This window comes from Diorhabda carinulata, chromosome 7 (genome assembly GCF_026250575.1).
Source record: "Diorhabda carinulata isolate Delta chromosome 7, icDioCari1.1, whole genome shotgun sequence".
Classification (NCBI taxonomy): Eukaryota; Metazoa; Arthropoda; class Insecta; order Coleoptera; family Chrysomelidae; genus Diorhabda; species Diorhabda carinulata.
Window position 1 is genome coordinate 7,413,132 of NC_079466.1, and position 16,973 is coordinate 7,430,104.

General features: G+C 31.1%; 1 protein-coding gene across 3 annotated transcripts in view; it reads left to right on the top strand.

Moving 5' to 3' along the window:
• The window catches only part of LOC130896686 (protein quiver), a 68,614-nt gene that overhangs the window by 31,803 nt on the left and 19,838 nt on the right, over window positions 1–16,973 (top strand). For all 3 annotated transcript variants that reach the window (XM_057804946.1, XM_057804945.1, XM_057804947.1), the window contains exon 3: window positions 14,580–14,726. In XM_057804946.1, coding sequence (XP_057660929.1) covers window positions 14,580–14,726 — 147 coding nt within the window. The remainder of the gene's footprint in view (window positions 1–14,579; window positions 14,727–16,973) is intronic.

Consider the following 16,973-nt stretch of genomic DNA (forward strand, 5'->3'; position numbering starts at 1 on the left):
GAGGATACGAGGAAAAACAAGCAGTTTGTTTACATTAAAGAAAGAAGAAACTTTGTAAGGATATTACTTGAAATTGATTTTGTATTTCGGATACTAGTTTCATATACTTCAGTTATTATGATCAGTTTCCTCAAATTCTCATAAGAATCATTTTCCTTCCCTTTTCTCTATCGGATTGTAAAATATCAAGTTCCCAAAATTCTTCTTCTATGACATGTCAAATAGACTTTTGCCAATAATCCGGAAAAATTTTTGATATGGAGTTACATAATAATTGACTAATATTTTGAAGTATAAATGTTATATCATTACACGTGATATTTTTCTTCATTTGAGCCTAGATTAGTTCAATGGAGTTAAGTTCACAGTGATTAAGTGGTATCTGCAATACTTGAACTTCAAGTTTTTTGCCATTTTATTGTTACGCATTCTTCCACTACATAAGCTTCAAAGTCGGTCCGTCCGATTATACTTGAGCTCTAAAATTTGGAGAATATGCCGAATCATTTGTCGGCGCATTTGATATTGCCTTCGATGCATGCTTTTTACAATAAGCGGTATTTATTTGCTTATGTTTTGTTTACTTTCTAAAATTTTAGAGATATCCATCTTGATATATATTCGAGTTTAAATTTTAATTAAAAAGTCGTAGTGAACAGAACGAAACAGAAAAAATAACCAGTTAGTTAAGACTAACATAAGAGACAGTTATAAATTAACTCCACCGATAGAAATAGTGTGAATAAATTTCGAAAAACATTACATTATATACAATAAAGTACTTAAATGCTGGTGAATGTTGTCTACATCAGTGCAATAGCTTTTTAAGTAATTCTTCGGATGCTTCTATTTCTCTGGTTACAATAGCAAAATAGATGGTTTTTGCTCCTCCTTTTAGTGATAGGTAACATTTCTATTATGTTTAAAGGTTATTAATACTACACAAAGCAGCTACTGAAGTCGCGGTGGAACTAACTGATCGCTATAAAAAACTTTCCTTAAAATTCCTTTTTATTTGCTGGCGTCTGTCTAAGCCCGTGATATATGTATATCTAACATGTGGATCGCGACTTAAGATTCACAATTTGTATTGCTTCCATTTTGTTTTTTGGAACTTGGAATTTGCAATAGTTTTATTTATATATTTGGTCAATTGGGAAGATGTTTTTTACAATTTATTGGTATTACTTAAACAATTAACTAAGGTATCTTCAAGTGCTTTTTATTAGCTCAGCACACAATTATTTGTGTGCATTTCGTAGTTTAGATTCCATTACACTTGAAAAAAATTAATGATTTCAGGGTGTTATGAAGTAAGATAATAAATAAGTTTTTGTGAACTCCCTTGATTGTTTTGTCAGCTTGCCCTTTAATTACCCTTTTACATATTCGCGTTTATCACATCTCTCTATCACATTGCTCTTTATTTCCTTCATGAGAGTCCTAGCCTCTTTGGAATGTAACTATTTCCTTTTTTACTGCCTCCTTCCAAATTTTTCGATATTCAAATTGGTGTAACGATACGTTCTCATAGGGGATCGGCCTTCACTTATTTTTCCCTATACTTCTCTCATCACTATAAGCCTGTCCATATTGATATTTCATCTTCTACGTATTTAAACATTCTCTTCATGCATAATGATGATAGTCTGGTGGTCACTTTTCTAGTACCTTCTGATTAATTCTGAACAATCACTTGTAGCATCACATTTCAAATGAATCAATATATTTGCGTTCCTTAGCTCTAAATGTACATTATTCTCAGCCTTATCAGAAAATTGAGAAGACCATTATTAGGACCAGATTCATTTTACTATTTTTGGCTATGTATGAACTTTTCCATATTTTTGTATGTCTCGCCATCGCACTCTTGGTGCCTAACACATACATAACCCTAAATGGAAAAAAGAGCTCTTCGATTGGCTAATAACCAAAGGAAGTGTGGCACAAGAGGTATAACTGTTTTAGTTCTGTAAACCACTTCACAAACATTTAATAAATATAGTGTATATGGAATAGCAAAACAAATATGTTGTTCAAGTGGGCCCAAATTGCTGATAATAAGAGAAAGAACATCGGTATACCACTCTCTATTCTATTCTGATTGGATCGCCATCACCTCTTGGTAGTAGTAGTGCAAGCGGCAAACGAGGAGGAGAATAATAAATTTTGATTTTATTAGCAAGTACAAAGAGAATGAGAGTGGTAAATCGATTCTTTTTTTCTCTCTTCCAAGCAATTCAACTTACATACCGCTTTCCTTATCTTTAATATCAACTCTATGTTGTCACCTTATCACTGTAAACTTATAGAACTAATCTGGGTTTAAATGAGAGGATATGTCACGAGAAACAATACATTACACTTGTTCATTAATTATGTGAGGCTACTAGACATGTCATAGTATAGGAAAAAAATCTGGAAACATAATATGTTAGTACAGTAAACAATACAATGAATTGAAATTTATATATTTAGATATATAATAATGAATGAATCAGTTCATATGAAGTTATTGCCAGAAATACAAAGATTATTTGCAATTATTTTTTAAATTAAGCAGTATAATTCCATATTTATGATTACATTTCAGTAAAATGTCCGAATCTATTATGTAGTATAATATTTTAATCAAAATAAATGTGGGTACTTGATATAATTTCATATTCTTCGTCGCAGATGTATAGAATTACTGTTCACTCCTTATTTTCATTTGTGATTTATTCCTAGTTTTCCTAGTTGTCATGTCAAAATTTAATGAAACATCAAATTAACAGTTATCTATATTGACTTTCTTTTGCTTTCCAATATTGTAAAGATCTTTGTATTGAAAACTGTGCTATCAAGTATTTTCAAATAAACTATAGATACAGTAGAAGACACATTTAATCAGCGAACTGCACATTTGTTTAATTGTTTTAATAGTGGAGATTTGACGCTTGAAGATCGTTCACGCTTAGGTCGCCCACCTTTCACCATTTCGTAAATTTTTTAAGTCTAGCCTTTGTTAAATATTCGGCTTCAAATTAATGCAATAAACTACAAGTAACAAATAAAACATCTATTTAAAAAAATACTTGCTGTATGTTATAATGATGAATTAGACATTCAATTGACAATTTCAATGTAAATATTATCGTAACTATATAATAAGGTACTTGACAAATTTGAAAAAAGTTGTCTAAATGATATATTCACCTCTAATTTGACATGCAAAATGTTATAATATGTTTTTTTATTATTATCATTTGAAATGTTGGTTTACATTTCCTGCTAAAACGTTCATAACCAATTTGGCCAATAAATGATATCAGAATAAAGTCAACTTGTGAACAGTTAACAGCATTATTAGTGTTTATTTAGATTTGTATTATAGAATGACTTTTAAAACATATAAGGGATGTATAGTGCCGCATTGAACTCAAACTTCTTCAAATCACATACTTACAAACTTACTTATCCGAAACCTCTTCTACCATAGGTGTAGAGGTCAAGTTTATCGTTTGCTTCCTGTTTAGGTCGCTTCCAGTTTATTCCTCTTTTTTCAGGTTTTTTGCTATTTCTCCATTCCTTTGCCTTCTGGGTCTCCTTCTCTTCTTTTTGTTTGCTTCGGTTTTCCATATCACTTTAACTGTTCTGTTCCCCTTCATTCTCACTATGTATTCAAACCATCACAATTGTTGTTCAATTTTTTACACTGCACTCACTATGTTTAATTCGCATCTAATTATGTCGTTCCTTGTTTTCTCGAGTCTCTTCACCTCCACTATTTTTCTCAGTATTTTTATCTCACATGTTATTATTTTTCGCTTCAATTTGTTGGTTAGCACCCACGGTTCGCAACCATAGATCAGCATTGGTACATACTGATTCCTAGATTCTCGTTTTCTCACGTTTTGTTATCTGTTTTTTGTTGAAGAATACTCCATACAGGGCTAAATATGAAGCTATTTTATTCTTTACCTTATCTTATCTTCATCAATTCTTCCATTTAGTCATACGATTTTTCCTTCAGCCTATATTTGCACAGTTATTTTTTCTGGTTTGTTTGATATTTTTATTATTTCTTTCCTTTGTATGTTTATCTGCAAGTCAGTATTACTCCATTTCTATATTTTTCTAGTTTTTCTTTTGTGTTAGAGAATATTATTAGGTAGTTTGCATACATTAGTTCGTTTATGTAGACTGGTCTCAATCTGTTGCATCCTATGTGTGTTTCATTTCTTTCTTTGTTCACTTTTTGAGCTATTTCGACCATGACTAGAAGAAACAATAACTGGATTAAAACTCCTCCTTGTATCACTCTGTAAGTTACAAAACTACTAGTCGTCTTTCCGCAGACTCTCACTACATTCTCTATTTTCTTGTATATTCCTAACTATGTTTAGCAGTACTATCGAAGGCTTTCTCTGAATCAACTACTGCAACATAAATCCCACTGACCGTATCTGCTATTTTTTCTGTTATTTGCATCAAAGTGAATATCTATTGATTCTAAATGCTGCCTGTCTATCATTTAATTTTCTACCTCCCGACTTAGTCTATCTTCAATTATACGTTCAAAGAGCTTGTATCTAGTACAGAGTAGCGATATCCTTCTATAATTTTTGTAACTGTTATAACTTCCTTGTGTGAATGAGTGCTATTATTACTATTTTCCACTCCCGTGGAATTTAAAACACCTAAAGAATTATTTATTCATGTACCAAAAGTAGTAGAGGACCGAAAAAAGTGGTTACAACTTGCTCGAAAAGTTCCAAATATGATTGTCTTGAGGACTTGGTTCATACAAATAAATAATATGGCATAAAAAAAATTTAAATTAAATATTGTTAACAATGCACAGAGATAGGACAGTGCAAAGAAATTTAATTGATATGTTAAATTGATTTGTTAAAAAAGAATATCACAATTAAAAAGGAAGATACTTTAACTAAATTTCAGAAATTCACTTGTTTATATCGTTTCTAAATGTAAATAGGAACAAAAAAATCTATAATTTTAATGTCACAAATTATAATTATTTTTATATATCATAACTTTCACGTAGATAAATAAAAGAATAATCCAATCAGCAGTTAGTACATGCTTACATTGAAATTTAAACGTTTCTAAATTCAGAAGCACAGAAACCATTATTGGCTGCAAAGAAGCCCACTGCCATAATTCCATCTAACATTGATAAGTTAGACGAAAAAAAAAAATAAAATTACTGGTACGGTGATAGTTAACACAAAGAGAACTAAATTGCGAAATGGTCAATTTAATAAATTTCATTTGTAAACATCCGCAACTCTGAAGGTCACTGATGAAAAAGAAGCAGAAAAAAAGTAGTAGACTTCGCAAAGCACCCACATAATGTTTTTCAACCTAACTCCGCAAAAATAGACGAACATAAAATTAATATCAATCGATATTTGACTTCTCCTTTCCAACTGGAGCCATAGACGCCTTTAATCTCATAACAACCAGAAAGACTTCGGGTCATGACCTCATTACAACCAAACTTCTTCATAACTTTAAGCTATAATTCAATACTCACAACTAGTTATTTTTCAGTGGAAATTAGCTGAAATAATCCTCAAACCTAAACCTGGGAAATTGGCTGCAGGAGTTACTTTCTATAGACCAATACTAGCTAAAGTGTTATTTAAAACCATAATAATACCCATTCTTATTGAAAACCAAGTTAATCCAAAGAAACAATTTGGATTTTGAGAGAAACATTGAGCAAGTATAAAGAATGTAAGAAGTACTGCTCCGGGATATTCCTCGATGTATGTCAGGCCCTTCGATAAAGTCTGGCAATTGGGTCTACTTTACCAAATCAGAAAATTCATTCTCCTGAATTAATTCCTCATTCTCAAATTCTGTGCAGACGTTCTCCAAGGTAGCGTTTTGAATCCGCTACTATATACAGACAATTCCCCACATCAGATAACAACACACTTATAACCACATATTCCTATGACACTGTTTCACTAGCTTCACACTGACATCCTCAAACTGCATTACGAGTACAAATCCTTCAAGCAAATCTCGACAGGCTACAACAATAGTTAAGAAGATGTCAGATTTAAGTTAACGAGTTCCATCCACGTGATATTCACAAACAGACGAGAAAACTGTCCCTCCATTACAATAAATGAGCATGAAACTCCACAGAAGGAGAAAGCCAAATATCTTGGAATCCATTTGAATAGGAGACGTTCTAGGAGAAAACAACTCTTCACGGAAATTATATTGGATAATTGGCGAAAAATCACAACAATTCATTGACAATAAGTTATTGTTATATAAGTCAATATTTAATCCTATATAAAAAATATCGAGATATTTTTCAAAAGATTTAAGGATGATGAGAAAGGCTCCACGTCCAATAACATCATTACAAGGGATCTACAAGTCCTCTCGATTAGAAATTGAATTGAAATTACCAGTGAAAAGTACAGTGAAAGACATTCAGTCTCACCCCAATCAAATCACCGTTCTGACATATTTTATTTTATTTTAGAAATGTTCTCTATGTTTACTTTTATGTTTTAGCATATTTTATTTGAAATTTTACAGGAGTGGTAAGTATGTCATTCAAGGTGGAACTAAGACACACAATTAATTCCAACTGTGTATTTTTCAAGAATTTACAATTGATTGTCTAATTAAGGACATTACATTCCAGCCATTATTGTAACATTCGCCGCCTTTCATGACCAGCTGAGCTTGTCAGGGCTACCATATTGAATAATACTTTTCTTTTAACTAACTCACCAATTTTTATATACCTATTTTTATATGTTCGTCATACATGTTTTGTGATACTGGTTGGTAGTTGCAGAAACTACACAATTAAGGGGGAAACCACAAGATTCTACTCCACAAGTTAATTTTTTTTCATTCACCTACTTATTGTTACACAGATTATGAACAAATTTGAAACTGAAAAAACATTATTGTTTGCAACAAATATTGGAAGGAATTTTTTAAACTTTTAACAATAAATAAAAATCTTTAATTTCTTATTTCTTGGACCTTTTGATATATTAATGCTTCTAAATGTCCTTGATTTTAGGTCTCTTCTGTTTTAAAATTAGTTTTTTTTTAATAATTATATATGTATATGTATATAAATAAAAATATATCATATTTTGACACAGACTTAAAGAAAAGTCGAAATCACTTTTTATCTTTCTTCCAAAAATTATTAAAAAAAACTAGTTTTGAAACAAAAGAGACCTAAAATCAAGAACATTTAGAAGCATTAAATCAAAATCAATAGTAATTAGCTTTTTAACAATGTCTAATACCCTATTATACATGTACTCGTATTTAACGACGTTCCAAGTACATACTTACAACTACTGAATATTTGGGATTACCAACTACCAACGAGGGATTATTACAGGCAAATACCCAATTCATTTATTATAGTCAAGAGGAAATAAAACGAATTCTGCATTCTTTCACAAAGCCATTTAATGGATTGCCATACATAAAACGAAAACACTTGATTTTTTCCACGTGCCTTCAATGCCAATGAAAAATAGTAATGAAATTCTCCTTTATTTAAATATTAGAAATTAATAACTTCACGTTACACTTCTGTGGTTTCCAGTACTCGTATTAGATACATTATTGAACTGTATTATTTATAAAACTATTGGAATTAAAGTAAAATGACATGAAGCACTTATATTCACTATAGTAGTTTATTATTGCATGCTTAGAAATGCTTACTTATCAGTGGTGTAGCTAGGTGTGGGCAAAAGAAGCTCGATAAGGACCTTTTAAATGCGATGCCCTTTAAAAAACAACATTTTGAAATTTAGTGAAAGAAATAGATGCATGCAAAATTCAAAATCAAATTGTTGTTCTGGTAAGAGCCATTCTATTATAATCTCAATAGAAAAAATATTTTAATAGCACGTTAATATCAAAAATTACATTTTATATAAAACAAATATGAGAAGAATCTTGTATAAAGGTTATATCCCTTGTTTCGTTATAAAAAAAATGTGATTTTTGATATTTGCGTGTTTTAAGCTAAAGTTATTATAAGTTTTTATGTTTCCAGTTATTGATGAAAATACAAAAACTCAATATCTTTATGAATAAGTAGAAAAGATACAATAATGTTAGGAACTCCAATGTAATTTTGTCATCCGTATCGAAATCATAGGTCTACAAGCTTTCGATATAAAAACTTACATCGAATTATAAATTTCACTACCGAAATTTTATTTTTTTTTTAACTCTATTCTCAAAAACGCCACAAATATAATCTATAATTTTACAAATTTTTAAAGAACTTAATTAATCTCAACAATTGAATTAATAAAATTCATTAGATAAATGAGTCAACAAAATTCATTAAAATTGTATTTACAATAACTTCTATTTATATTGAAATAAATAGAGTATATTATAGAGTGCAGAATAGAGAGTATAAATAGAGTATATATATAAATAAATTAAGTATTTATGAAATATAACCTTTTAACGTTCTAATTTTTAAAGGCGTCTGGATTTTTCTAGATGTAACTTCTCCATCTCTAAAAATGAAGAATAATTTGGTCCTGTCTTCTTTGTTCAATTTCGAATTCCTCATTCTTCTTTTCTTCAATATTCTGCTTTCTTCAAAATATTTCTTTGATTTTTGAGTTAACCAAAATATTAAAATAACTATAAAAATTAATATTATTGAAAATAATCCAATTTTTTGTATTTCTTAAAATCTAGCTATGGCAAAAATATTGACTTTCCTTTTTTAAGTTGTATCTTAGCTGGAGAAATTCCATTTTCTATTTGAATTTTACAATTTTCTGGAATCCTAATGATTGATATGTTTCTTATTTCCAAATAACGGTCTGAAGCACATTTAGGTAACATTTCAATTACTAAGTGTGGAAGTGGAAAATATGATTAAAATTTTGGAATTTGTTCCTTTTTATAAATCATTTCTCGAATTTTTCGACTGGAAATTATAGTTCTCCCAATATCAATTACAGAAAACAGTTATGCGAGGAATAATCAATATTTCATAAAAACTCACGGCACTTATACCAAATTAAGAGATGAAAAATAATGTTTACTCCTCGTATAAGATTCGATAAACATCTAGCAAGCCGTCAGTCTACGTGGACTCATCATCTTCACTGTTTAACAATGAAAACATCGAATCGTAACCATAAATCCATTTCTATTGACCGAAGCCCTATGTACACAATTTCTTTGAAATATGCCAGCCAAAAATTCTGCGATAAGCAGTGGCGTGGCTAGGTGAGATTAATTTAATTCATAAATTTTCGTTAAATAAATAGAAATATGGCGTTCTTTAGACCATGGGCGATTTAAGACAATGAAATTGCACAGTGTAGTGAGAATAAAGACAGGTATGAATTTAATAATAAAAATTTAGATATCTATACAAACACAGCAAGTTATTTTAAATATATATTCGATTGTTTAAAAAAGAAAAATATTCAGCAATCTGATAATGCAAACATAATAAGAATTGCTAAATTAACTAGAGTGAATAAATTTTCTAGTAGTCACGAAAGGTGTTACTGTGGATCATTCTCCCAATCGAAAACCATGTAAAGAAAAACTGAAATTAGTTGGCAAAGCTTCACAAGATTTTATACGTAGGATAATTCAAAGTTTGTATGAGGAGAACAGGGTTGATTATTTATAAATTGAGTTAAATCCCTGTTAGTTTCTCTAGGGAATCGAAAATGTTCAATTAAACTGGAATAAAATCTTTCGATAAGTGAATTAGAATTTCTTTTTTTTGCTGTGATATAGTGCAATTCAATTTTATATAATTTACAAAAATATTGCAAGTCGTTATTTTGAAATTTTGAACCACAATCAGCTCTTATATTGTACGGTAAACTATTATGAGTAATGAAATTTAATACGTTATCTACAACACCAGCTTTACTTAAATAGGATAAGCTTGACCGTAACGTGAGAATGCATCCATTATTGTTAAACATGACTCGCTATCTTAAAAACATCGATGTGCATGACCAAATGGTTAATTCGCTGCTGGAGTTAAATTTAATTTAATTACTAGAGGATTTCTATCATATTTTTTCTTTTCACATATTTCACAATTATTAACAAAATTTTCTATATCTTCTGAAGCTCTTCTTTATGAGTACTGGAATTTCATCTGTCGTTTTAATTGAAGGTTTTATTTTAGAAGTAAACGTTAATCACCGAGTTTTAGAAAAACAAACAAAAAATTTTTTATATATATTTTTTTATATAATAATTATATAAAAGATCTCTTCTAATTAATTTACTTAGTTCTGGTTTTTGTATTGTTTCATTTATATTGCGCCAATTATAAGTTTCATTAGTATTACATTGACTATAATTTTTTATGTTATTTTTCTCTTTTTTACTTTGGTAAAATAAACAAAAGTATGAATTACATTTTTAAATTTCATATACAGGTTGGCGTAATAGAACGTGCTTTTATTAAGTATAGGCTAAAAAAATAAATACACAAGGTATTGTTGAAATAAAATATATGATGATTAGGTAATTAAATGAAGTTTATTTTTTAAAAATAACATCATCTAAATGACGGCCCTCATCTCTAAGACGCTACTCCCCTAAACACGAGTGATTGCTCCCATTTCCATATTTTGCTTTAGCTGATGTCCCTCGGATTGTTCTTATAGACTTTATGTTTGAGGTGGTGTCTCCGCAAAAAAATCAAGAGGCCTCAAGTAAGAGCTACGTGGGAGCCAAGGGATATCACCTCTTTTGGAAGTTAGTCTTGCAGGAAACATCTATCTCACAGCCGCCATAGAGTCATTTGATGTGTGATAGATCGTTCTCTCTTGTTGGAACCAAGTTCTCGTATTCGCTATTCTTGATCTAGCAAATTCTGGAGTCAAATATCCCTCTAATATCTCAACATAGCGGTCGGTATTAACGGTGATGTTTCGTGCTCGCGAATCTTCAAAGGGCCAATAATTCCTTTGCTTGAGATTGCTCCCCATACCGTTACTTTCGGATTAAAGAGAGGTTTTTGGTGTTTCATTTTGGATATGTTTCGGTTCAATAGCAACAATTTTGTCAGTTTACAAACCCATTTAAATGAAAATGAGCCTCATCTAAAAAAAATGTTGTCAAAAGTGGAAAATCACTAAGCATTTCTTCAAAAAATGTCAACCTTGCTCCAAAGTCGATATCTTTCAATTCCTGTTTTAACTTGAGCTTATAAGGATGTAGTTTAGGATCCAACTTCAAAATTCGCTTCATCGCGACAAGTTTAAAGCAGCGCTTTGATCACTTCGTCGTCGACTAGCAGTCTAACCTCAAAATTTATCACGTGCACGTGCTAACGTATTTGTTTTTATAGTTAAAAATGTCAAATAAACGCAAACACAAAACACTAGATTTCAATGATAAAATGGAGATTTTAAAAAAGTTACATAGTGGACAAAATATGTGTAAATTGGCAAAAGAATATGGTGTTGGGCGTGCTACTATACACGATCTTAAGAAGAAAAGGCAAAAGATAGTAGACCACGTTAAGACAATGGAATCAGGGCCAGGAAAGCGTAAAACACTAAAAGTTGGCGATTGTCCAAAGATAGAAAACGCTCTTTACATATGGTTCATACAGCGGCGTTCTAAATACACTCCTATATCTGGAGAAAAATATTGAAAGCCAAAGCAATCGAATTCGATAAAAAAATTACCCAAAAAGATGATTTTCGTGCTAGCGATGGATGGCTGGATAAATTTAAAAAACGATTTGGTATCCGTCTATTAACCATATCGGGTGAAAAATTATCAAGCAACGAATCTGCAGTACAGCCTTTTATAGAGCATTTTAAAAACAAAGTAGAAGAACTGGGTCTTCTTCCTGCCCAAATCTATAACGCAGACGAGAGTGATCTGTTCTGGAGACTGTTGCCCAATAAAACGTTCGTATCTGCTGAAGAAGCAAGTGCACCAAGTCGTAAAGTGAGTAAAGATAGGATCACATTCATGCCGTGTTCAAATGCTACTGGAACACACAAATTAGATTTGTTAGTGATTGGCAAAGCAAAAAATCCCAGAGCTTTCAAGAACATTTGTCTGCCAGTCTGCTACAAAAATCAAATTAAAAGTTGGGTCACGAGAGAGGTATTTAGCGAATGGTTTCATAAAGACTTTGTCCCAGAAGTCAAGAAGTTTATGAAAAGATCAAACTTGCCCATAAAAGCTTTACTCGTACTTGACAATGCTCCAGGCCACCCAAATGAACAAGAACTTAAATCAAGTGATGGGAATATCCAACCCATCTTCTTACCACCAAACTGCACACCTTTACTGTAGCCGATGGATCAAAATGTTATCCAAAAAATAAAGTCTTTGTATAAAAATAAAATGCTGATCCATATTATATCTCAGGATGGTGATTTAACGCAAAGCCTTAAAGGATTGAATTTGAAGGAGGTTGTATTCTCTCTCGCTCATGCTTGGAAGTCTATTTCTCCTAACTTAATCCAATCTTCATGGAAAAAGTTGTGGCCTACTATGAATGATGTATCAGAAACAGAAGAAACAAATGAATGGGATACTGAGGATAATGTGCCTATTGCCGTTTGGGTTCAAAATCTATCTGAAAAAGGATTGGAGACAAGTGGAGAAAATTTGAATTCTTTGTTTGATGGAATCGAAGAAAAAGAGAAAATTATGACTAATGAAGAAATTGTATATGAAGCAGTACAAGAAGAAAGCTCTATAGAAATATTGGAGCCACCAACTACCACAACTACTGTAAGAGTTAAACCAGATGATGCATTGATTTGTTTCAATACCTGCATAACATGGGCAGAAGAAAACGGCATATCTGCCAAAGATATTATAATTCTTCGCAACATGTGAGAAAAGGTTTTTAAGCAAGGACTACAAGTTGCACAAAAGCAGACCTCAATTAAGGATTATTTCAAATCTAGTTAATTACATATGTACTTACATGTTAATTTAAAACATTACATACATTTATTCGCTCTATGAAATGCTTTATTTTATTTATTACCTATGACTTTTTCTGTACAACCCAGTAATCCGAACATTCCAATAATCCGGCACCCTCCGATTTTCAATAGTGCCGGATTAGTGAGATTACACTGTAATTTCTTATCCATTTTTATTGCTTTATTTATATGCTCTTCTTCCATTCTTACATCACTATTTATTTCAATTATTTTTCCATCTAATTCCATTGCATTTTCTTTTACTGCAATTCTAGCATGATTTTTATTTCTTTTTAAACCATATAATCTTGTATACAGTAATTCCACGCCTAACTTTTTTAAATAATTCTTTTTCTAATTTTCTTTTTGTATCACTTTTCATTTCTTTTCCATTATAATCTTTTCCTCCAAGCTCTTTTCTGTTACATTAAATTTATCTTCTTCTTCAAATAATCTACCAAGATCATGTTCTAATTTTGCATTTCTTTATTATCTCATTCTGATTCATTCTTTTTTATTAATTTTTCAATGTGTGGTAATGAATTATTAAAAGTAAAATTCACTTCAATTATTTTTTATTCTTGTTCTGAGGCTTTTTCCTAAAATTTACGGATTGTTTATCTCTCTTTTATTTAAATTTAACAAAATTTTCAAAAACATCTACTTTTTTCTCCATTTCCTCATTTTTGTTATCATTATCATTATCATTATTATACAATTCTTTTGATGTAAACTCGAGTTTTGGATTTTGTCTTTCGACATATCTGTTTTTATTAAAATATTGTTACTTCTATTGGGCATATCATTGAAATTTCTTGATGTCGTTGACATCGGTTATGGCTAATGTAGTAGTCCCAGAGCTGGCTACAAAAAACAGGGTCGATAAAGTGCGCGCCATTTCATCTTGTAAACTGGCGACCCCAACTTAGTACATTACCAAACGCCACTTCATGAGGTCACCACAGGTCGGATGTCAAAATGCTAGCCGGTTTTCCCGAACGAAAAAATTGGCTGAGAAACCTCATAAGTATATTCATTGTCAAATAAAGTAAATCCACAAAATATTTCAAAGTACTAACCTTCATTTCTCTAACTATATTTTTCATGTGTCAATTCAATAGCATAAAAATGCAGATTTAAATGGTATCGTGAAATTATCTAAGCACAAAAATATACATTTGATTCTTGATTGGTGTATTATATTATATTAGGGTTTCTCTTTTGGGTAAAACAATTTCATTTTCAAACATTCTATAAGTACTAGCACCCCGTAGACTTCTGATTTTAATGTAGGTAATCAGTTACTAAAATTTTTAGTATGTATTTCAATGTATAGTTTACAGATTATATCTAAACGAAAGTTTTTATTTCGAAAGCTTAAAGGTATTAACTCCTTATATTTCGATTCTTTAGTATATTTCACATAACAATACATTGTTTTCGATCACATACAGTTTTTTGCCTGCGCAGTACCAAAAATTACTCACACAAAGCTTTGATTAATAATATTATGCAATTTGGAAGCTTCCAAATATTTAAGTTTTCCATTAACTAACTGAAATCTGCTTCAGAAATATTTTGCTACATTTTCAGCAAGACAAATTTACTGTTACGAATGTGATTCTTGGTCCGATATGAGATGTAAAGATCCATTCAACTACACAGCTCTTCCAAAAGATCAACCCCCTCTTATGACGTGCAATGGTTGTTGTGTAAAAATGGTTAGGAACGCAAAATCACGTAAGTATATTCATTGTCAAATAAAGTAAATCCACAAAATATTTCAAAGTACTAACCTCCATTTCTCTAACTATATTTTTCATGTGTCAATTCAATAGCATAAAAATGCAGATTTAAATGGTATCGTGAAATTATCTAAGCACAAAAATATTAGCCTACGGAGATCTTATATTGTCAAGTTAACTTTAGTTTCCGTAAATATTGTAAAGCTTCCGGGTCATTACGATCAAGTAAGTTATTTGTTGTTTGTCATACTAAATCTTATGCCATTGTTATATTTTCAAAATTTTATCTTTAATAATTATTGTTCTATGTAAGTATCCTTGATTAGATTGAAATAATAACTTAACTTAATAATTTAACATCTCACGCATTAATTTAATCCAATTATATTGGACTCTGCTAATAATTTTTTAAAAGCAAATAATAACAGTATGGTGAACTCTATAATAGCCGCTAAGTAAAAACACGATAAATACGTACAACTGCAACCTAACCTTAATGGCCAAGAAAACATTCTGATTTCAGCCTGAAGTTATTCGCGAGGCGTGTCAAATTTCAACCGACAATTTAGCATATCGATGTATGTGTATCGTGCTTGTGGTCCCTAAATATTTCGCAGTAAATCAGCATCCTGAATAGATTTGAAATCAAGCATGTGTGTTACAGCGATCATAATTTTTGCTACTTCGGCTTGTGGAAATCGTCAGATTATATATTTTTCGATATACTTGAATTATTCCCTTCAAAATAAATAAAAATTAGCCACGCTAGAGAATGACTTACATCACTCTTAAATTGTCCGATTAGTGGAATAGACACTTTTCAGCTTGTAATTAACTCACGTATATTCTGGACGGAGCACATCACCAACATAGAAGTTATGCAGAGACTACGGAAAGAGAAGGAAGTCTTTACAGTGAAAAAATGGAAACTGGAGTATTTTGGCCACATACTAAGAGATGACAAATACCGTTTTTTTTAATTGATTACACGATGCAAAGTCAATAGTAAGTGGGGGACCAAGTGGAAGACGAAATTCAAAGCTGTACAATCTAAACTAGTGGCTGGGAGTATCATCTGATATGTTTAAAATCGCAGTAGATAAGAAAAGAATTAACTCACCCTACCTTAATCTGACGCGCTGGAGAAATTCGGATGATCAATTTTTTTCACTAATCTGATCTTTTATTCTTGACGGGTAACATAACATACGGGGCTCATATTTGATGGAGGTACTTGAGCGGGTATAGGGTACCCCCTGTATATTAATCTGCCGCGCTTTAGTAAATCCTGGATTCCCGGGCTCCGCTACACTATACTATACTTTTATTTTAGTGAATGTTGTTTACATAACTGCAGTAGCTCCTTTTTATATTATCCCTCTCCTGCCAATCTTGATGTTTCCATTTAGCGTTAAATATCATAAATGACCAGTCATTTCTTCATGGTGGTTTTTCATAGAATTTGGAACAAAGTCTAACAAGCCTTTAAAAACAAATATTTTTATCTCCTCCCAATATTAGTGAAAATTCTTTGCTCCAGTGGAAATCCAATGAAATCTATTAATTTGAAGTCATCTGATTGAAGACAGCAATCAAATCAACATTCAATGAAAATACTCCTGAATTATTTCAACAGAAACTCTACTACAGAGCCGCAGTAGAATTAGCTGTACTAGGTAGGGAAACTGCTGTTTGCTCAACTGACGTTTTGTATCGAATCAAATAAAAATGTTTCCGTAACAAATCGAGTTGATTATAATCCTGTATTCTGCAAGTCTTGCAAAATGGTTCAAGAATGTGTACTGGAAGGAAATGATTAATAAAAAACAACGACAGCAACGTTTGTCATGTCAGATTATTCAAAAAATTGATGTCAAAAAGGGACACAACTATTGAAATCAACAGATTATTCCTAAAAATAAATCGTCACTGGAAATCCGAAAGAAATATGATTCAAATGATGATTGAACAAAATCGTCTGTCAAAGCGATTGGCTTGAATACCAAGGAAAAAAATTACTAATCATTCTAATAGATCGACCGCGGATTGTCAATTGGCCAAAAGTGGTGTACAAGAGCAAGAGTTTATAAAAATAACAGGTCAAATAAAGCCAACTCAATAAAACCTTACTTCAATATTGACAAATCAAATTATTAACAACATGCTTATTGGAAATACATCTTCATTAGTTATGGAAACTAGAACGTCTGGATCTTCACTCAACTTTTCTAATCGTACTTTT